This window comes from Rhinopithecus bieti, unplaced genomic scaffold (assembly GCF_001698545.2).
Source record: "Rhinopithecus bieti isolate Rb0 unplaced genomic scaffold, ASM169854v2 scaffold_24263, whole genome shotgun sequence".
In the NCBI taxonomy this organism is placed as follows: Eukaryota; Metazoa; Chordata; class Mammalia; order Primates; family Cercopithecidae; genus Rhinopithecus; species Rhinopithecus bieti.
In genome coordinates, this window is record NW_016811410.1 from 966,000 (window position 1) to 988,033 (window position 22,034).

Here is a 22,034-nt window from a genome sequence, read left to right on the forward strand (position 1 = left end):
TAGTGAATGTTCCATGGGAGGTTGACAAAAATGTATATTCTGCTGTTACTGGATGAGTTATCCTATAAATGTCAATTAGATCAATTTGTTTGATGGTGCTCATGAGTTAAACTATGTCTTTCCTGATTTTATGCTTGCCAGATCTGTTCATTCCTGATACAGGGTGTTGAAGTCTCTAACTACGATAGTGGATTCATCTGTTTCTCTTGGCAGTTCTACTAGTTTTTGCCTTGTGTATTCTGACACTCTGTTGTTAGGCACCTAGATATTAAGGATTGTTATGTATTCTTGGAGATCTGATCTTTTATCATGAGGTAATGTCCCTCTTTACTGCTGAAAACTTTCCTAGCTCTGAAGTCTGCTCTGCCTATTCTGGTAATTTCTGATATTAATAATTTGTGTCTTTTTTTCTTAGTCTGGCTAGAGGTTTATCCATTTTATTGATTTTTTTCAAAGAACCAGCTTTTGGTTTAATTTACTTTTCTTCTAGTTTCCTAAGGTACAAGCTTAGACAATTGATTTTAGATCTTTCTGCTTTTCTAATATATGCATTTGATGCTATAAATTAATACGGCTCCTCCAGCTTTCTTTTGGCCCATCTAAGTTCTCCTTTGATTCATGTTAGAACAGTTAGAACCTTCCTCCGTCCCTTATCTATTCATCTTTAGGTGTTTATATAAATGGGTTTCTAGAAGACAACACATAGTTGGGTATTTTGTTTAAATCCACTCTGACAGTCTCTGTCCTTTAATTGGTGTATTTAGATCATTCATATTTAAAGGGGTCGTTGATATAGTTGGAGTAATATCTACCATATTTGTAAGTTTTCTACTTATTGCCTTTGTTCTTTGTATCTTTGGGGTGTCCCATTCTTTTTCTGCCTTCTCTGGCTTTTATTGGGCATCTTATACAGTGCCATTATCTCTCCTCTCTTAACACATCAGTTATACTTCTTTTAAAAAGTTTTTTAGTGGTTTCCAGTTCGCAATATACATGTATAACTAATCCAAGTCCACTTTTAAATAATGCTATATTCCTTAAAATGATAGTACAGGTTTCTTATAACGGAGTACCCCAAATTCCTCCCTCCTGTCCTTACAACATTTCTGTTATTCATTCCACTTATCCATAACCTGCAGTTAATCAATATATGGTTGCTGTTATTACTCTGAACAAAAGTTATCTGCTAGATCAATTAAGGGTAAGAAAAATACATTTCATTTTACCTTCACTTATTCCCTCTCTCATGCTTTTTCTTTCTTTGGGTAAACCAGAGTTTCTGGGCTATATGATATTTCCTTCTGTTGCAGAACTTCTTTTAGCATTTCTTGCAAGGCAGGTCTACTGGCAACAAATTACTTCAATTTTTTCTTATCTGACAAAGTCAATTTTCTTCACTTTTGAAGAATAATTTCTTTTTCTGAATACAGAATACTAGGTTGATATTTTTCTTCTTATAATGCTGTAAACATTTCACACTACTCTCTTCCTTCTTGCATGGTTTCCGGGAAAAGGTCCAATGTAATTCTTATCCTTGTTCCTTTATAGGTAAGGAATCACCTCGCCTATAAGGAATCTCCTGGATTCTTTCAAGATTTTCTCTTTTTTTTTTGATTTTCTGCAGCTTCAATACAAGGTGGCCGGGGGTCGACTTTCTGGCATTTATCCTGCTTGGTGTTGGCATTCACTGAGCTTTCTGGATCTGTGGTTTGGTGTCAGTTACAAGTTTGGAAAGTTCTAAACCATCACTGCGTTAAATCCTCCTTCTGCTCCTTTCCTTCTACTCCTACTGGGGTTCCCTTTACAAGCTGCACCGGTTGTCGCTGTTCCACAGGCCTTGGCCATTTTCTTCTGTTTTCAAATTTATTCTCATTTCTCCTTGCTTTTCAGTTTGTGAAGTTTCTAACACCGTCCAGCTCACTGATTCTTCCCTCAGCCCATGCGCGGATGAGCCACTGCTCCGTTTCTGGTGCTGTTTCTGATTTCTAGTTTTCTTTTTGAGTCCTTCTCAGAGCCTCGAGCCCCCAGCCTGACCCTCGAGCCCAACTGCCCAGCCTGGCGAGGCCCCAGCCTGACCCCTGGGCCTGACCCCCGAGCCCAACTCCCCAGCCCGACCCCCCAGTCCGAGGGCCCCGCACTGCTCTGAGCATCAGCAGCAACACCTGCCGTGCAGGGCACTGAGAACATCGTCAGCATCCACACGCCTCCTGCGACCGCACGCCTCCAGTGACCGCACGCCTCCCGCATTCACGTCTCCCGCGACCACACGTCTCCAGTGTCCGCACGCCTTCCTGACACACCACATGCTCCGGACACACGCGCCGCCTACTCCTCATGTTGTTCTTGTTAGTTTGGTCACGTGGAGGGCCCTGGGGAAAGTTCTGCGACAGTGAAGTGTTTATCTCAAGTAGAGGTTTAAATACACTGTAGGGTCACCAGGCACTTCATGACTGATTTAACCTGGTAGTAAAACAGGTATTCAAATGGCTACTGAAAAACAGAAAAGTCCTGCAGATCTGGGGCACGGTGAAGCCTGACACACAAGCTCCTTGGTTGCAGCTTCCCGTGGCACACGCTGTGTCTGAGTGACCTCTCTCCCCGCTCTCGCCGGCCGCTCCGTGCCTGCGCACACAGCACGCAGGTGCCCTGTCTCCTGAAATGCAGCGAAGAGCGCCGCTGGCCGGCTCCTGCGATTCTGTGTGGCCGATCCTGCCACGGGCCTTGTAGGAGGACTCGGATGCTGGAATGGGGAAGGATCTGAATGTGGAAGGATCTGAAGATCTTCAGGTAACAGGGCAGTGAGAAATCATTCTGCCGGCCAGAATCTTGCTCTCATCATCAATGAAATCGCCACTCAGGCAACTGACATGAGACTGCCGCGCAATTTCACATGAGGCGCTCCGTCTCCCAGGGAGGCACAAACACGGAACCTGAGCGAAATGATACCGTTTGTGGCTCCAGTTACCACAGCAGGCACTTCACATGGGTGTGATCTGCTCTGGAGGCTGCGGGGGTTCCGCGGACTCACACACAGCAGGAAACGATAGCATCACACAGGAAGTCATGGCACAAACACCCCCAGGCCATGTGGAGCACGCAGGGAAGCCCCACACCCAGCCTAGGTCACACACCTGCCCCCAACAAAGAAATGAACAGGAGGGGACAGCTCGTGTCAGTGGAGCGTCTCAGGGCAAGTCTTTCCCGTGAAGACACACAGCACATGACCATCAAATAGGGACACTGCTCTCGGCACGGAGGACTGTCCCTGCCTGTTCTTACTTCTGAAACATGCAACCCTCTTATTCACGTTTCATTTTCTCACACTGGAGGGAAACACAGAAACAAACTATTCCTTCCTCTTAACACTAAGAAAGCCAGGTCCCCACCAGAGCCTTGCCAGGGAGCCAGTGTGGGACGGCCACGGGGCCTCAAGACCAGGTCCAGGAGGCCCTTGGAGTGACCTCTGGCCAGTGGCTCAAGACACCCAGCCCACAGTGGCCATTCACAGAGGCAGGGCAGGAGGGGCCTGGGGAAGCCAGACACCAGGAGGGGTGAGCGCCGAGACAAAATCCCGGAAGACGGCACGCAGTCTTACCTTTAAAGTCAAATTGGTAGATGTTTTTTAAGGATTCATGAAGAAAATAAAAGCTTCCTAGTGCCTGTAGAGCAAAAAGAGAAATCAAATGAGAGACTGGTGCTGGGAATATTTCTAAAGCATCGTTTTTAACAATAAATAAAAGCTCTTTTAAACTAGCTAGAGCAAGAGTTTAACCAGTTGTAATTTAATCACAGTTACTGAGGCACAAGACGTCAAGCAGAGGAAACCTGCGAACACCCAAACTCCACCAAGCTCCAAGCATGCGGTGAGCCGTGCAGCCAGTGCTGGCTCCAGCAGGGGCGCAGGTCCCGCAGGCTGGTCATTGAGTGGACCAGACCCTTCCCAGCACGGATGCTCAGCTTCGTCCCGGGGCCCCCAACCATCAGCTCCACTGCACCCGGCCCCACCCTGCGCCATTGCCCCAGGAGCCGCCAGTGTCTCCCACTCACAAATTAGCCGGACAGGTGCAGAGCACAGAGACCCCTGCTCTCCACACCAGAGAAGGCAAAAGTATGGGGCCGGGCGCCACAGGGCTGGGTCGATGGACACTACACAGACAGTGACTTGTTGATCCGAACTTCAAGTTTCACGTTGTATTTTCTACAGGTGAACCTGTGTCTACGTGCAGCAGTGTGTTCATATTGACGTGTATATTATTTCTGTGTATTTTTTTCTTTTGCTAAATCTGGCAACCCCATGGGGCCTGGTGCAACTCTGGGGTGATCAGAATATTCTACACTGGCTTGCAGTGGTTGCCTTTGTCAAAACTCACTAAATTATACCCCAAACAGGGCGAATCTCACCGTCTATACATTAGACCTTTATAAACCTGACTTAAACAAATCTATCTCATAGGAGATAGCTGTGTGCCCTGTGTGGGTGGCAGGTGCTGGGACAAAGCAGGGGAGAGTCTGAAGGGGCAGTGCCAGGTGGGCCAGAGAGGAGGGCACACGGGCGCAGCTGCAGAAGGAGGGCAGGGGCTGCCTGCAGGGAGCCCAACTGTGACCATGTCACACAGTTCCTCCTGCAGGGAAGAGACTCTTAGCCACTGGGGGCTCTAACCCCAACTCTGCATTCCGAACAGGCCTATCCTCAGAGAGCTGAAAGCACAGGGCACCGTGCATCCCTCACTGTCTCTGTGTGAGGCTGTGGGCAACACAAGGGCAACACCCGAGCATCACCTCATTCCAAGGCTTCACTTGTGGGGCATTGTGCAGTCACGTCCACATATGCACACCAACACGCTTGCACACACAGCACTGAAGCGCACTCATCACAACTCGTGGCACCATAGCTTGTGTACACTCGCACAACTTGTGCACACCACTTAGGCAGCTCGCTCACACATGGCACACACTTGCACAGCATACAGGCTCATGCAGCAGCACAGGCATTGCTCCACATGCACTAACATGCACACACGCACTCATGCACTCGCGATGTCGCTTGCTCACAGCCCTTGCACCAAGCACACTCGGCACGCACACACTCATGCACTAACATGCAGCAGCTTTACATGCAGCTTACACTTGCACTCATGCACTCATACTTGTGCACATACGCACTCATGCCACACCACACTTTGGTCAGCACACCACGAACCCATTTCGTGCACATGAACCACTGTTGGCTCCACCACACACTTGGCACACGATGGCACTCATGCACTCTTGCTTTGTTTTGGGCAGACCATGAGCTCACAACTCTGCAGTTCTGAGCGCCCCAACATGGACCTCCTGCTAAGATGCTGTCCTACGGGGCTGCAGGGCTATTGTCTCTCTGAGAAAGGCAAAGGCAATGCTTGAGCATCACCTAATTCCAAGGCCCAAGCTAAACGTCCTACACACTTCGGGCTCTGCAGTTCCCAGGGAACTGTTGCTCCCTCCCGGACGACTGGTCACTGGGGTGGCTGTCCTGGGGGCAGGGCTGCAGGAAGGTGCACCACACTGGGGCGTCAGGAGGTCGCTGCTCCCTCAGAGGCGCAGGGCGCCGGGCACAGTGCATGGTGAGGGGACCTATGTTCTGGGCCTGCTGAGGGCCAAGCATGCCAGTAACTCTGGCCAGGTCCCTGTCCGCAGCCCCCTGGGCCCCTAGGTCAGCTCTCTGGGACCTGTTAGGCCGTCTCTGGTTTGATGCCGATCCCACAACATGGGAAGCTCCCTGGAGGCTGTGCAGCTCCTGCTCCTAGGGCATGTGCAGCACACTGTGGGCCAGGGTGATGGTCCTGCTCCCCGGAAAGCTGGCCACATGGACACCTCACCAGAAAACAGTGTTTCACCTTGAGGATGACACAGCTGTCCTCTGACAGAACACACTTCAAGGAGTGCATTTAAACTCCTAAAAAGAGAGGCCAGCTGGCAAGCCTGAGCCCCGTGCACCGAAGCCATGGTGGCCTCTGCCTCCTGTCTCTGCTGTGTCTGACTGGGAAGGGGACATGCCCACAGGGAGGAGCAGGGACACGTGCCGCCTCCACCCGGCACAGGTGGCAGGTGCGAGTGCACACACACACGTGCACGTTCCTGAGTGCCAGACCTCGGTGGGAGAACCCAAAGCTGCGGGGTAGCCATGGGCATTCCAGCCCTGCATCCTGGCCACCACCCAGATGGGAGCCCCCAGGCTAGCCGACAGATGACAGGGACCTTCTGTCTGGGGGACAGGGATGAAGGACACCCGAGGGGGACACAGTGCAGTTCCTCTCCTCTTGCAGGTGAGTCTAGGGCACAGCAGGCAGCGTCTCTGCCTCCACAGGGAAGCCAGGAGGTGGCAGAACCTGTGCGCCTGACATGGGGCTCTGTCCTCAGGCCCTCTCTGGTCCCTGGCCCCAGGCCACATGCCCTGGTGAACTGCCGCTGGGTCCAGAAGGCTGCTCATGGCCATGATGCACTCGGCTGTGACATGGACACTGCTCGACTGATCTGCTATTTCATTAGGCATCTGCTGTGAACCTGTTCAGAACCCGGGGAACTGAGCCACCTTTACAGCAGGTCTTAAAAACAGCCAGTGTTGGCTGGGCTCAGTGGTTCATGCCTGTAATCCCAGCACTTTGTGGGGGCGAGGTGGGCAGATCACCTGAGGTCACAAGTTCAAGACCAGCCTGGCCAACATGGTGAAATCCTGTCTTTACTAAAAGTACAAAAATCAGCCAGGCATGGTGGCATGTGCCTGTAGTCCCAGCTACTTGGGAGGCTGAGGCAGGAGAATCGCTTGAACCTGGGAGGCAGAGGTTGCAGTGAGCCGAGATCGTGCCACTGCACTCCAGCCTGGGTGACAAGGCGAGACTCTGTCTGAAAAAAATAGAAAATTAAAATAAAAAAGCCACTGTTCATCATTTTCTTTGGCAAAACAGAGTTTCAGCACAGAGTTAAGAGAGAAAACTGTAGGCCTGTGCCCATAGATGAGACTTAACGTCTCCTCTGCCGACATCAGCCCTTCTTTATAGAAGATATCCCTTCATTTGTTTCTGAAAAAACATAATACATGTCGCTGCAAACATTTAAACCATTACCTCACTGAATGTGATAAAGCTAACAGAATATTACAAAGTTTGCAACAAATGAGTGAAAAATAAATTGCCAATGCAGGGATAGAAACTGCAATTCATAGTCAGAAAATCCATAATTAGCTCTAATGAACATTTAAAGTCAAAGTTCAACCCAACTTTTTCGGTGTTTACCCTGTCCCATCAATACGGTTCAGGGCACCCATTTATCACAAACCCAGGACATCGGGCCAGGAGCGTGTCCGGGGCTTGCCGACAGGAAGTCCCCAGCTCGCCCAGGCCTCTGACCACAGTCCTTGTCAAGAGTATGTCTGTCTCATCTGAGAATGATGACTCCTTGCCTCTTGCTAAAAACAATTAAAATACTTTTTACATATTTATAAACAAGACTGTCAAGAGTGCTCATTAATTCTGCATTAGTGAAATGCAGTGGCTGTGAGGCTTCTGCTAGGACTGCAGCCATGGGCAGGAGCCCTCCAACCCCCGGAGGCCACGGCACAGCCGGGAAGTGGCCTCCGCTGGACAAAGCCAAGCCCCTGGGGCACCGTAAAGTAGATCCGGTGCAGGCCACACAGGAGACCCAGACCCCGGCTCACCTGTGCCCTGGCTGGGGCTGCAACGGTGGGACCCGAGTCTCTGAAGGCAGCCTGGGAGCTAATGGGCAACAGAAGCTCCAGCCACCGCCCATCAGGCTTCCACACCAGCTGGCGACCCAGGCGCAGCGACCCCCGCGTACCATGCAGGTTCCGTGCCTCTCATGGGGCGGCTGGTGAAGATGGAGTGTTTGCAAATGCTATGAAAACAAGCTCTCTACTTCAATTGGCGTCTGGTAATGTGATAAATGGCCACACCGTGTCACTTAGCTTGATTTCGGGAGCTGAGTTCTGATAGCAGGCACACTTTGCAAACACAGCCAACTCAGGCGGGAGCAGACCACTTCTCACACATTCGGCAAGAACAACGTGTCCCGGAGGCACTGTGCAATCACAAAGCCCGTGTTTGTTGAGCGGCGTCCCACCTCCTGGACGGAGCCGCCGGCTCGAAGGCTCGGGATGACTCAGGCCGGGGCAGAGGCTGACAAGGCAGCAACACAAAGCTGCCATTGGAAATGCCTCCATCACTTTTTATTTGCAAACAAGTCAGACGGCCGGTAATTTATCATTTCCGTAATCAGGTGAGCGACCAAAGCACACATCATTAACCTGGTCATCTGCACCCAGCTCCCTCGTGCATCAAACAGAACACATTCCTAAAACGTCAGCCACACAGACCCGCAGTAAGGGACACACAGGAGCATGCGCTCTGCTCGAGACAGAAGGGGGAAACGCACAAGCAGTGTCCACGTGAGGCCCCACGTGGCAACAGGGCCCTTCTCCTGTGCTGGTTCCAACCGTGTCGCGGGCATGACCACAGGTGCCAGCTCGCAGTGCGTCCCAGGGGGATCTCCGTGGAGCCTGCCGCCGCATTCTGCCACTGGGAAGGGAAAAAGTGTTGGGGGAGGAGGTCACAGTCCACGGCCCAGGGAGCCCTGACTAAGGCCGACTGTGCTTATCAACAGCGACTCAGGAAAGAGAGTGGCAGCATTTGGTGGCTCCCATTTCACTCTGAGACAACATTTTGTTATTTCTACGGATAAAGTGTTTCACCTCCAGTTTTTGTTTTTTGTTTTTTTAATGAAAAAAATCTAGGAGCAGAAAGAAAAACTTCATAAGATATTGTTGGTAACTAATCTTCAGGTCTGCAACAAAACAGAGAAGTTCATTTGTTTTAAATGAGAGTTGAGAGATTACCAAACCTGAGTCCCCTCATGCGCAGCCCACTCCTTCCCCAGCTGCGAGGACCAAGACCCCAAATGAAGGGCACGGCCTTGTGCAGGAGCCCAGGGGCACACAACCATGCTCACCTGGGCTCTGACACCCTGCGAGGGCCAGCGGCAAACATCTGTGCTCTCTGAAAACAAAGCTGAGGACGTCACAGAGGCCAAGCCTGATGCTCCGTCCTCATTAGGGTGAAAGCACCTGCCCAAGCTGAGACAGGCATGTGGTTCCCAGCCTGATCTTTCAGACATTTCCTCTGCCCTTGTAATACAGGAGAAATGAGAAGACACTCAGGCTCACAGTGACTAATAAGTGACTGAAGACATGAGCCACTGGGACACGCCAGGTCTTGTGAACTTACAACCCCACACCCTCTCGGCTGCTTCACACCCAAGAGAAACTTCTGCACACACACACACGTACACACCCATGCACACAGATGTATGTAACCCACATTCATATACACTACAAACATACACATGTAATATACACATACACATACAAGCATACACCTGCAGACATCCCTATGTCCATATACACATGTGGAATGTGCACACAGACCTCTCTCAGAGACGCCGGAGCTCTCAGGAGACGGGCATGAGAATATAATGGCAGGACCTCTGAAAATGTGCAAATGGGTAAATCAAATTTGAAATATCCTATGATAGAACCAGATACAGCAAGGAAAATAAACAGATCAGAGTTACAACCAAAAACACAGGTGGATTTCACAAAGGACGCTGAGAAAGAGGAAAGTTCCTCAAGCGTCCCCTGGCATGATACCAAGATCAAGACATGGTCAAAAAGAGTGAAACAAAGAAAAAACCGCGACACGACGATCACATTCAGAAGGCAGTGAAAAGATGAGCACAGAATTCTGCACAGTGGTTATCTGCGAGTGTGGGTGACAGGCTAGGGGGTGGGCTTGGGCAGGTGCACACAGGAAGATGGAAAGGCACGCTGGGACTTCAGAGGTGGTTGCCATTTATATTAATAATAATAAAATAACGAGGGAAGAATGCATCAGTGATTGGCTGTGCCTGGGCCAAGGAGGACAGCACGGCACAGTACGAGCAGAGGACTGCACAGCCCCGGTTCTGCCCCGGCGTCCATCAGGAGGCAGAGAAGCCCAGCCCAGCCCAGGCCCAAACGATGGCAGGTGTGCTGGGAATGGGCTCTGCAGCCCACCCGTGGCCACAGTCCTCTCCCTCTGAGAGGTGACCACCATCTTGAATGGTGCTGAACAGAAGTAACAGGCAAGATGGCAGGGCATGGCCTCGGCATGGAACTCTCATCAACGCTAGCTCATCCACCTCACCTTTGGAAGCTTTTCCCCCAAAGTTATATTTTAGTTTATTCTGAATGCTACATAATAATTCACCATAAAAAAATACTGTTATTTGGCCAGGCACAGTGGCTCATACATATAATCCTAACACTTTGGGAGGCCAAGGTAGGTAGATCACTTGAGGTCAGGAGTTTGAGATCAGCCTAGCCAACATGGCAGAACCCCATCTCTACTAAAAATACAACAACGAGCCAGGCATGATGGCGCATGCTTGTAATCCCAGCTACTCGGGAGGCTGAGGCAGGAGAATCACTTGAACCTGGGAGGCAAAGGTTGCAGTGAGCCGAGATCGCGCCATTGCACTCCAGCCTGGGCAACAGAGCAAGTGAGATTTTTGTCTCAAACAAACAAACAAAACCCTGTAATTTATCCATTTCTCTGCTGCACATAAAGACTACTTCCAATTATTTGAGTATTATAATTGATGCTATAATAGTCTTCCCTGCATGGTGTTACTGAGCAGGTGTGTCAGAGATAACAAGCACCTGGGTACACGGGTACTGAGTGTTCACACAGACATACTATGCAGGAGGATTTGCTGGGTCACCGCAGACACACACCTTCCACATACACACATGTAATACACACATGTACACATGAATTAAATATGCATGCATATGTATATAACAGCCTTGCTGTGTCACTGCAGACATGTGCCCTCCACATAGGATAACACACACGTGTGCACGCAGATTAAATGTATGTGCATATGTATATAATACACAGATGGCCTTCCCGCAGACACATGCCCTCCCAGGCATCACTACATTGCCCCCTCCCATTGCCATGGCGACCCCCCAGTGGTCTCATCAGGGCAGTGCCCACGTTCCACATCCTTGCCATGGCCCAGTGCCAGCCTCTAGTTTTTGCCAACTAGAGAGGTGTGAAATCAACCTTATTGTTTTAATTTGCATCTTCATTACACTAGCATAGTTAGGCATCTCTCCATCGAAATGTGTGGCTGTAGTAAAACGCACACAGTGTAAACTTTACCATTGTACCCACCTTCAGGTGTACGGGTCAGTGGCATGCAGTCCGCACCTAATGAACACCTGCACCCATCACACCATCCATCTCCAGGACGCTGTCCACCTTCCCAACTGACCATCTCCAGGATGCTGTCCACTTTCCCAACGGACCATCTCCAGGACACTGTCCACCTTCCCAGCTGAGACTGTTCCCAACCAACAACAGCTCCCGTCACACCATCCGTCTCCAGGACGCTGTCCACCTTCCCAACTGAGACTGTTCCCGACCAGCAACAACTCCCTTCCCACTCTCCCCCACCATGCTGTAGCGGCTGCCAGAATTTCCTTCCTTTTTAAGGTTGGGTCATAGTCCATGGTACTGCTTCTGCATTTTGCTGTTGTGAATAATACCGCTTTGAATATGGATGTGCAAATATCTGCCAGAGACTGCTCTCATTTATTTGGGATCTGTACCCAGAAGTGGGACTGCTGAATCAGATGGGAATTCTATTTTTAACTTTTTGAATAATCACCTCAATGTTCATAGTGGCTGCCCCCTGGCATATTTCTACCGACATGCACAAAGGTTCCAACCCCCTCCCATCCTCACCAGCACCTGCTATTTTCTGTGCTTTTTGACAATAGCCACCCTCATGGGTATAAGGTATTAGTTCAATGCAGGTCCTTTTAAACTGACAAATGAAAATGGCAGTTTGGATCTGCATCTCCCTAAGGGTTCGTGGAGCTGGGCGCTTTATCGTGTGCTTGTCGGCCTTCTCCACGCCGTCCTTGGAGGGAAGATGCTTATTCAAACCCCATTCTGACTCAGGTTGGTTTTTGTGGTTGCTGTTGTTGAGTTTTAGGAGATCTCTATATATTCTGGATAGTAATTCCTTATCAGATTTATGATTTGCAAATATTTTCTCCCATTCCATGGTTGCCTTTTTACTGTGTTGACATTGTCTTTGGCTGTACAAAGTGGTTGTGCTTTAACGAAGTCCGATTTGTCTCTTTTTTCTTTTGTTGCCTGTGCCTATGGTGCTGCATCTGAGAAATCATTGCCAAATCCAACGTCGTGAAGGTTCTGGCCCATGTTTTCTTCTAAAAGTTTTATGGTTTTAGGTCTCTGACTCATTTTGAGTTAACTTTGTACATGATGTAATGTGAGGGGCCAACTTCACTCTTCTGCATGTGGGTATCGGCGTTCCCAGCACCACTGGCTGGAGGCTGACCTCTCCCACGGAATGCTCTCGCACCCTTGTCAGAGGTCACCTGGCTGCCCAGGCAGGGTGGGTCCTGGCTGTCTCCTCTGCTCTACTGTCTGTGTGCCTGCTGCATCTCTTTTTAAGATTATTGGCAATTTAAGTTTCTTCTGTGAACTCCTTGTATCCTTTGCCCATTATCCTGTCTCATTTTGTAGATTTTTAATTTTTTAAATATAATCCAGAATTATTTGTCTCATCACCTTCTCATGCCCTCCCCTCTCCTCCAAACTCTGTTACTTCCGGGCTACGAGACTCCACATTCTCCTTCCCTAGATCTCCTCCGACGACTTGGGAATAACAGCACTCTGGATCTGCTCAGGGCACCCTACGAGCCCCTCCCCTCCACCTCTTCCTCCCGCTGGGGTGGCCCATCCGTCCCATCTTCCAGCAGGCAGCTCTTGTGCGCACGGCATGGAGCCTCCTAAGGCCAGCCTCCCAGCCTGGTGGCTGCACAGTCCCCACTTGGGTCTCTCGTGACAAGTCCGACCTTTCAGGACTCGGGACCTACTCCACCCTCACCCTCCTCCAGCTCCCATGGGAAACCACAGATCTCTTCAGGTTCCTCCAGCATCTTGTCCATATGCATCCCCCAAACATCCCTTCCTTCCACAGGTTCTACAGAGTACAGAACGCTGTCCGTCTCTAGCCTTCCGCATGTCTGCACTGCCGCACACCCACCTTCCTCATCTCCCTGTGGGGCCCCCGCCTCTTCCACAGCTATGGCCCCCTTGGTCTCTTCTCTGCCGGGCACCAGGGTGGCCTTTTCTACATGCACTTCCTCCCAGCCACGTCCTGCCTGCCGCTGCACCTCCTCCCAGCCACGTCCTGCCTGCTGCTGTACTTCCTCCCAGCCACATCCTGCACGGCGGCCTCCCCAGCTGTCCTCTGGCCCTCACACTCCCGGCTGACGGAGCTCCAGCCCCACTGGCCATCTGGGCCCGAGGAGGCCACGCCCTTCTGTCAGGAGGGTACTTCTGCTGCCTCCCCCTTTCCAGCTTCTCACAGGAACCCCCTGCTGCTTCAGGTCTCTGTTGAAATGCAGCCTCCTCCAAGCAGCCTCTTGATTGCCTGCTCCGGGCAGAGGCTTGGCAGCCCCAGCCCCCAGCCTTCCCTTCAAGGCGCTGCACATTCCAGTTCTCACTAGTTTCCTCATCTGAATTATTTTAGGGAAGGAAAACCCCTGCGAGCAGGCATGTGGCCTGGGCACCTCTGAGTCCTCCACCACCATGCCCAGGTCAGGGCAGGCAGGAACTCCACGGCTCCTGGGCAGTGAGAGGCACCACACCCTCTGGGTGCCCGGCTGAGCAGCAGCAGCTCAGGAACGCCGGACAGCACCCTCAGCTCAGGTTTCAAAGCACAACCCAAAGCACAGGCTCACGGTGCTCCCGAGAAGCTGAACACACGCGCAAAAGTCACACATTTAACCCTATCACAAAAGCAAGTCCCAAGACACCTGGTTTTAAAACAATTTAACAGATTGAGTAATAAATCAAAGCAAAGTTACGATAACATTCATTAGATTATAAACAATAATAAATGAAACAAAGCTTTTGTTTAAATCAACGTAGAGCTTCATTGATCTTTTCCTGTATAATGAACTCATGGGCGGCCGACCCAACTGGACAAGGCGGCGTCCTCACTACTGCCCACTTTCCCCAGTGCCAGCCACCCCCACGCAGCACGCAGGGGCTGTGACCGTCCACTCTCAGAGGAGCCCCGTGATCATCTCAAAATGAGAGCTGACTTATTCACAAAGCACTGACTTTCCAATTTCAGCTCCTGGGGCCAAATATGGGATGACGGCACCAAGGTGTCCCCCTGTCTGACCTCCCGCTGAGCCCCTCTCCGGGCTGGCTGCCGGCGGGAGAGATGCACACGTAATCTCATTCTGCCTCCTGTCTGACAGCCGACGCTAGAGGTTAATTAAATTGGTTGTCCATTGTATTCATCCACTTACAAAGCTAATGATATTCTGTTCCTGAATTAAAGAGCATTTTATAAAGCGTGCCCCATGGCAGCCGACGTTCTGCACGTGGGTTGCTGAACCCTGTCACAGCTCCTGGATGTAGTGTCCCCAATTAGGCAGCCCAGGAAAGACCGGGGCTTCATCTGCCAGGGTGGAACACCAGTCATGCTGACACGAGGGTAAACAGACCACACAACAGCCGCGTAATCGCCCTCACCGGCCACGATAAATTCCACCAGACGAGTGCACACGTTAACATTTCCTATTACCACGGTGAGGAGCAACTGAAATGGAATGAGACAGCCTGTAAAACAGCATGCAATGGGCTTCTCCAAAGGGGGTACATCTGAGAGCAGCGAGGTGACCAGCAGTCCTGGCTTCTCGCCTGCGACTGGTGCTAGGCTCTCTGTCACACTGGGGGGCAAAGTCATCGGCCGGTCTAAGGACACCCACCCTTTCTGAGAGAATTCAGTCACCACTCACATTCCACAAACAGGCGCCCAGCACGTTCTCCTTTCTCTGTGCCACATATGTTCTCAGACACGTAAGATACATGAGTGACCAGATGGCCAGAGCCCAAGACAGCGGCGTGGCGAGGGGGCCCATGACAGAGGAACCCCAGTGGGCAGGCTCAGCTCTGCACCCAGGCAGCATCCGCAGGACCTCCGAGACGGATGTGATCTCGGACGGGCTCTGGAGAGACAGTGTCCAGCCATGGACCTGCGGAGGCTGAAACAGCCTCAGACACCCCAGGGAGGCATCAAAGGTGACTGAACGTAGGTCTGCTGCTCAGGACAGATGCCTGGGTGACACAGGGGGTCACCACGTGGAAATCTGTGGGTCTGCCACTCAGGACAGATGCCTGGGTGACACAGGGGGTCACCACGTGGAAATCTGTGGGTCTGCCGCTCAGGACAGATGCCTGGGTGATGCTGGGGGCCACCATGTGGATGGGCCTCAAAGCTGGGACAGACTCACCTTGCCAAGGAGGAGCTGGAGCCAGAGAAAAGGGCGGGGTCAAGCACTGGACTGGGGCTACTACTGGGGAGAGACAGGAGCAGGTGAGAGCCAGCAGTCAGTGGGGCAAGGAACCACAGCGGAAACAGGAGGGGCTGGTCAGGGGCTAGGACGGGACCTTGGGCACGTGGCACCTTGGAGCGGAGTCAGGAGGAGGGAGCAGCCACAGGTGCCCAGGGCTGCCATCTCATCGGGGCACAGGGAGCGGACTGGCCAGGACAGCAGTCTGTAGGCCGGTGGCGGTTTGGGCAGCCCTGTCCCACACAGTCACCTGCTTGTGTTCGGCACATTATCCTGGCCTTGCTTTTCAAAAGGGAAATCTCTATGGACTTTTGTCTGATGTAACATATTTCACGAGTTGATGCCAGACAAAAAGGAAAAGCAAGTAAACTCCCCATGCCTCTTTCACCCGGAGGGTGGGGAGACAGGTGGAAAGGTCCTAGCCCAGAGTTCACGGTGCGCCAGACAGCAGCCTCGGCCGCAGGGAGACGCGACGCTCTAGAGCCTTTCCACAGGTCTATCAAAAACGAGGCTGTGCGAGGAACCGAGTTTCCCTGTGGTGCACGCGACTCATTTTAAACCTGTACCACCTAGAGATTTTCCTCTCAAAATGAGATTCATTTGCAACACAGATGCTATTTTTTTGAATAATAAATATTTCACAAATTGAAAATTTCAATGAACAAAGAAAATATCAGTCTTAAAATAACTAGTTTTAATTATGAAATTTATTAAGTTATATTTTTCTATGTATAAATGATTATAAAAGTAAATCAATAAACTTTTATGCCAATTAAATTACGTAAGGAGTTTGCATCCTAATTAAAATGGCTCTGAGTCTTATCTTTTGTCTTCTAAAAATCATTAGCTTTTCAATTACATTTCATGTATACATGTCCTGGAGAAACTGGTTATGTGCATTACGGATATAGAATAATTAAAGTAAAATGCACTTTAAGAGATGGCCAACACTGAACACAAGCTGTTTACAAAATACCTTCTGCCAGTACAAAAGCTCAGGGCATATAAAATGCTACTCAAAAGCCTTAATGGAGTTTTAAATGTCCACTATATTGGGAAATGGCCATCTACTTCTGTTTCAAATAATTTAACTTAGTTTCTGGTCCCCAGAAATGCTAAAACAGTGGTATTCCAAGGGCACGCACTCCCTGCAGACCCTGACCAGGGTCCCAGCTCTCGGCGTGGGAGTCCGTTACCTTCATTCTCCCAGGCACGGCAAGGACCCTGGAACACTCACTCCACGCGCACCCAGCCCTGTGCTGAACTGCACTTCTCTCGGCATTTGACACTGCAGGAGGTGACTCGGTTTACACACTCAACGCTCACGGCCATTTGCCCGCTTCCCCCACTGCCTGGGCGTCTCATTCCTTTCTCATGTCTTTGACTTCATCTGAGATCATTTGCTCTCCGCTTGAAGTACTTACTGTCTTCCATTTGAGTTAAAATGTCTATTTCCCCTTCAGTCTTAGATGTTTTGCCGGGTGAGACCTATGCTGACATTTCCTCCCAGGACACGGAAGACGCGGCCGCACCGTCCCCTGCGGTTGCCGTTTCTGCAGGAACGGGAAGGTGGCCCGTTGGTGTGACTGCAGCACACCCCCATGCTCTCTACGGTTTTCTTGATTTGTTATAATCTGACTGGGTATGAGTTTTTATTTTTTTGATGCTACTAGGGATTCATGGGGATTCCCAATCTTCTGGATTTTGGCTATGGAGGATTGAGGGGGCCCAGAAGAGGAGTAGGCTTTGCGACAGGTCCAGGCTGCTGTGCCAGCTGCTCTGACACTTGGGCCATATGACCCAGCAGATCCAGTGGTGCTTGAGGTGTCCGTGGCAGATAGAGAGGGTTTGGAGCCTTCGGCAGGCCCTCATAGGTGAATCACAGCGCAGGCCTCTAGGATTCTGGAAAGAGGCCCTGCCATCTTCTGCAGATAACGACTCTCCTTTTGAGAGACAGCTCTTGGCCTGTTACTGAGATTTGGTGGATAGTGAGCGTTTGCCTATAGGTCACCAAGTCATCATGTGACCTGAACTGCGTGTCATGAACTGGGTGCTTTCTGACCCCTCTCGCATAAAGTGGGTCGTGCACAGCAGCATTCCATTATCAAATGGAAGTGGCATATACGTGATTGGCTTAAGTCCTGAAGGCACAAGTAAGTTACATGACGATGTGGCGCAAATGTGCATGGTCTCCACTCCCATCACCTGCCTTCTTTCCCCAGCCTGCACCGATTCTCCACTCCTGCCACCTGCCTTCTCTCCCCATAGCCTGCACCGATGGCCTCATGGGGAGGTCCCTATGATCAGTTGACAGAGGAAGAGAAGACGAGGGCCTGGTTCACGGATGGTTCTGCGCGACATGCAGGCACCACCCGACAGTGGACAGCTGCAGCACTGCAGCCCCTTTCTAGGGCATCCATGAAGGACAGCAGAGAAGGGAAATTTTCCCAGTGGGCAGAACTAAGAGCAGTGCACCTGAATATACACTTTGCATGGAAGGAAAAACGGCCAGCTGTGTGATTATATACTGATTCATAGGCTGTAGTCAGTGGTTTGCTGGATGGTCAGGGGCTTTGAAGAAGCATGATTAGAAAATTGGTGACAAATCTGGGGACGAGGTATGCAGATGGACCTCTCTGAGTGGTCGAAAACCGTGAAGATATTTGTAACCCATGCCAGCGCTCACCAATGGGTGACCTCAGCAGAGAAGCATTTAAATAATCAAGTAGTTAGGATGACTCCTTCTGTGGACACCATTCAGCATCTTTCCCAAACACCTCTGTCATTGTCCAATAGGTCCATGAACAAAGTGGCCATCGTGGCAGGGAGGGATGTTCCCCATGGGCTCAGCAACATGAGCTTCCACTCACCAAGGCTGACCTGGCTACAGCCACTGCTGAGTGCCCCATTTGCCAGCAGCAGAGATCAACACTGAGTTCCTGATATGGCGCCATTGCTTGGAGTGATCAGCCAGCTACCTGGTAGCAGGTTGATTATACTGGACCTCTTCCATCATGGAAAGAGCAGAGGTTTGTCCTCACTGGAATAGACACTTACTTTGGATATGGGTTTGCCTATCCTGCATGCAATGCTTCTGCCAAGACTACCATCCACGGACTCACAGAATGTCTTGTCCACCATCATGGTATTCCATACAGCATTGCCTCTGACCAAGGCATTCACTTTACGGCTAAAGAAGTGCGGCTGTGGGCCCATGCTCATGGAATTCACTGGTCGTATCATGTTCCCCATCATCCTGAAGCAGCTGGATTGACAGAAGAGTGGAATGGCCTTTTAAAGTCACAATTACAACACTAACTAGGTGACAATACTTTGCAGGGCTGGGGCGAAGTTCTCCAGAAGGCTGTATATGCTCTGAATCAGCGTCCAATATATTGTCCTGTTTCTCCCATAGCCAGGATTCATGGGTCCAGGGATCAAGGGATGGAAGTGGACGTGGCACCACTCACCATCACCCCTAATGATCCACTAGCAAAAGTTTTGCTTCCTGTTCCTGCAACATTACGTTCGGCTGGCCTAGAGGTCTTAGTTCCAGAGGGAGGAACGCTGCCACTACAAGACACAACAACAATCCCATTAAACTGGAAGTTAAGATTGTCACCTGGATACTCTGGGCTCCTCCTACCTTTATGTCAACAGGCTAAGAAGGGAGTTACACTATTGGGGTGACTGATCTGGTGTATCAAGATGAAATCAGTCTACTACTCTACAACGAGGCTAAGGAAGAACACACCTGAAATCCAAGAGATCCATTAAGGCATCTCATAGTAGTACCATGCCGTGATTAAGGTCAATGGGAAACTACAACAGCCCAATCCAGGCAGGACTACAAATGGCCCTCAGGAATGAAGGTTTGAGACATTCCACCAGGAAAAAAACCCATAACCTGCCGAGGTGATGCTGAAGGCAAAGGGAATACAGAATGGGCAGTAGAAGAAGACAGTCATCAATACCAGCTATGACCACGTGACCAGCTGCAGAAACGAGGACTGTAATTGTCACGAGTATTTCCTTCTTATTTTGCTAAAAACATGTTTGCACATGTACACACCTGTACTAAGAAAATACCTTCATTTTCTTTCCTTTTCCTTTATCACGTGACATAAGATTTATTCACTTCATACCAGCATTTAAGTGTTGTTAACTTTATGAAATACTATTTGGGTTGGGGATGGGTTTTGAAATGTGAGGACATGAGATCTGGGAGGGGCCAGGTGGAATGATTCGGTTTGGCTGTGTCCCCACCCACATCTCGTCTTGAATTCCACATGTGGTGGGAGGGACCCTGTGGGAAGTAACGGGATCATGGGGGCAGGCCTTTCCCACGGTGTTCTCATGGTGGTGGGTGGTCTCATGAGATATGATGTTTTATAAGGGGGAGTTTCCCTGCACAAGCTCTCTCTTTGCCTGCTGCCATCCACGTGAGACGGGACTTGCTTCTCCTTGCCTTCTGCCAGCCACATGGAATCGTAAGTCCATATTAAACCTCTTTCTTTTGTAAATTCCTCAAGTCTCAGGTATGTCTTTATCAGCAGTGTGAAAACAGACTAATACAAAGTCTTTCCTAAGTCTGGAAAACAGTGATTTCTCATCTCTTCAAAAACGACTTCCTCTCCCGCTCTGCATTCTCTCTAGGCTTCAGTTACACGTGTGTTGGACCCCACACCTTCCACATGCCAACCCCCTCCCTGACTCCCCTTCCTACCTGGGGCTGGTCTCTCCATGCGGTCTTTCAATATTTTCTCCTAGCCTATCTGTAGCTCATTAATTCAGTTCGCATCTCTGCAGTTTCTAGCTGTGTGATTTGGGCGAATATACAATATCACTAAAGCCTCTGTTCCACCTTTTAAAAATGGGGCTACTTTACCTGTTCAACTGCTGAATGATACAGGCATGACCTAAAACTTAATGTTGATCAGAGAAAGGAGAAAAAAAAAGGAAAAATGGGGCAGTCGTGCTCGAAATCTTTCTACATGAAGGAATAAACCAAACAACATGTATAGATCACAATGTTCAACAAGAGCCACTTAACAAAATATAGTTCTCTCCCTACATCCTTGGGAAAGGCACTACTGAACTCTGACCTCGAACAAATCCTGACCTCAAGCTTTAAAAGCTACAGTTTAGCTGAATATTGGACAACAGTCACCTCTAATCAATGCTGTCCACCCTGAGCATCACTCCCACCATCACCCTGGCTGAAGCTGGCCTTTCCTGCACTGTCCCCTTCTGAGAGCAGAGCACTCTGGTTGAGCATGCAGGCTCTGAGGCCAGAAACAAGTTCAAATCCCACATCGGCCTCTTTCAGGTAGTCTCTGAACCTCTCTGTACCTCAACATCTCTATCCATGACACGGGGAAGGCAATAACAGTGCCTACTTCGTAGGACTGTTCTGATCCCTGCATGAGTGACACATGTAAGGCACATGAAACAGTGTCAGGAAGCTCCTGTGCCAACTGCTATTCCAGGAGGTGCTGGTGCTACTTCCTGTCAGCACCTTCCCATGCCGGAGGAGCCACAGAATACGGCCCCAACACGTCCTTGGCTGATGATGGGATTAATAGGCATGGCAGGAAGGGCTGTGCCAGCCAAGAAGGTTGTGTTCTTCCAGAGCAAGGAGGTGGACGCCGAAGCAGAGAGGGCGGAGTCCGGAGCAGGGAGGGCAGAGTCCAGAGCACAAAGGGCGGAGTCCAAAGCAGGGAGGGCAGAGTCCGGAGCAGTGAGGGCGGAGTCCAAAGCAGGGAGGGCACAAGCCTTGTTGCAGCCCATGTTTCAACTCTTTACTCCTAAGTCAGCAGCACCTTCCTTGGGCCCAGGGGAGGCCATGGCTCCAGGGGCCCCAGCTGCCCACTGGCCACCAGTGTGACCCACTGTCCCAATCAGAAGGGAAAGACAGGGATGCTCCTGGCAGATGGAGGCATATGGCCACATGCCCATGCCGAACGCTGGAGGGAGCGGGCCACCTGGCACTTCCAACAATGTGAAAGAGAGACCTTCTCCTCCTTACCTTTACTAAGGCCAAACCATGAGCAACCCTTACGGGAACAGACACCAAAGAAAGCTCTCTCCCACTAATGGCCTGTTATAAATTAGACCTGACTGACAAAGACCGAGGAAAAGTGACGCCCGTCAAGCCGTCACTGCTGTTTGCACTTTCTCCACTTTGGCACCGCTGTCCTGGCCACATGAATATCCATCATTTTCCTTAAAAAAAAAAAAAGAAAGAAAGAAAGATACTGCCAAGAAATCAGTTTTTATAGGACAAGGGGCTGGGGAGATACAGGGTCAAGGGAGGCTTCTTCCCTACAGGGAAATGCCCGCCTGTTTGCTCACGGGGGTGACCTGGCACAAAGGGAGACTGGGTGCTCTGGGGAGAAGACAGGCTCCCCCTTGGGCCCTCCCAGAAGGCCACGGGGATGCACGCAGGCATGACGGACAGTTAGCTGTGCTGTGGGCAGCGGAGGGGCAGGGGACAGGTGTGCCCTAACCACTCTCCCCGCCAGCAAGGAGGGGC

General features: G+C 50.5%; 1 protein-coding gene across 3 annotated transcripts in view; it reads right to left on the minus strand.

Annotated features, from left to right (window-relative positions):
• Positions 1-22,034, minus strand: part of INPP5A (inositol polyphosphate-5-phosphatase A) — a 242,348-nt gene that overhangs the window by 83,005 nt on the left and 137,309 nt on the right. For 2 of the 3 annotated variants that reach the window (XM_017893832.1, XM_017893833.1), the window contains exon 5: positions 3,596-3,659. In XM_017893832.1, coding sequence (XP_017749321.1) covers positions 3,596-3,659 — 64 coding nt within the window. Of the gene's footprint in view, positions 1-3,595; positions 3,660-13,173; positions 13,198-22,034 lie in introns of those variants that run through there. The other variant, XM_017893834.1, reaches the window with a different exon arrangement.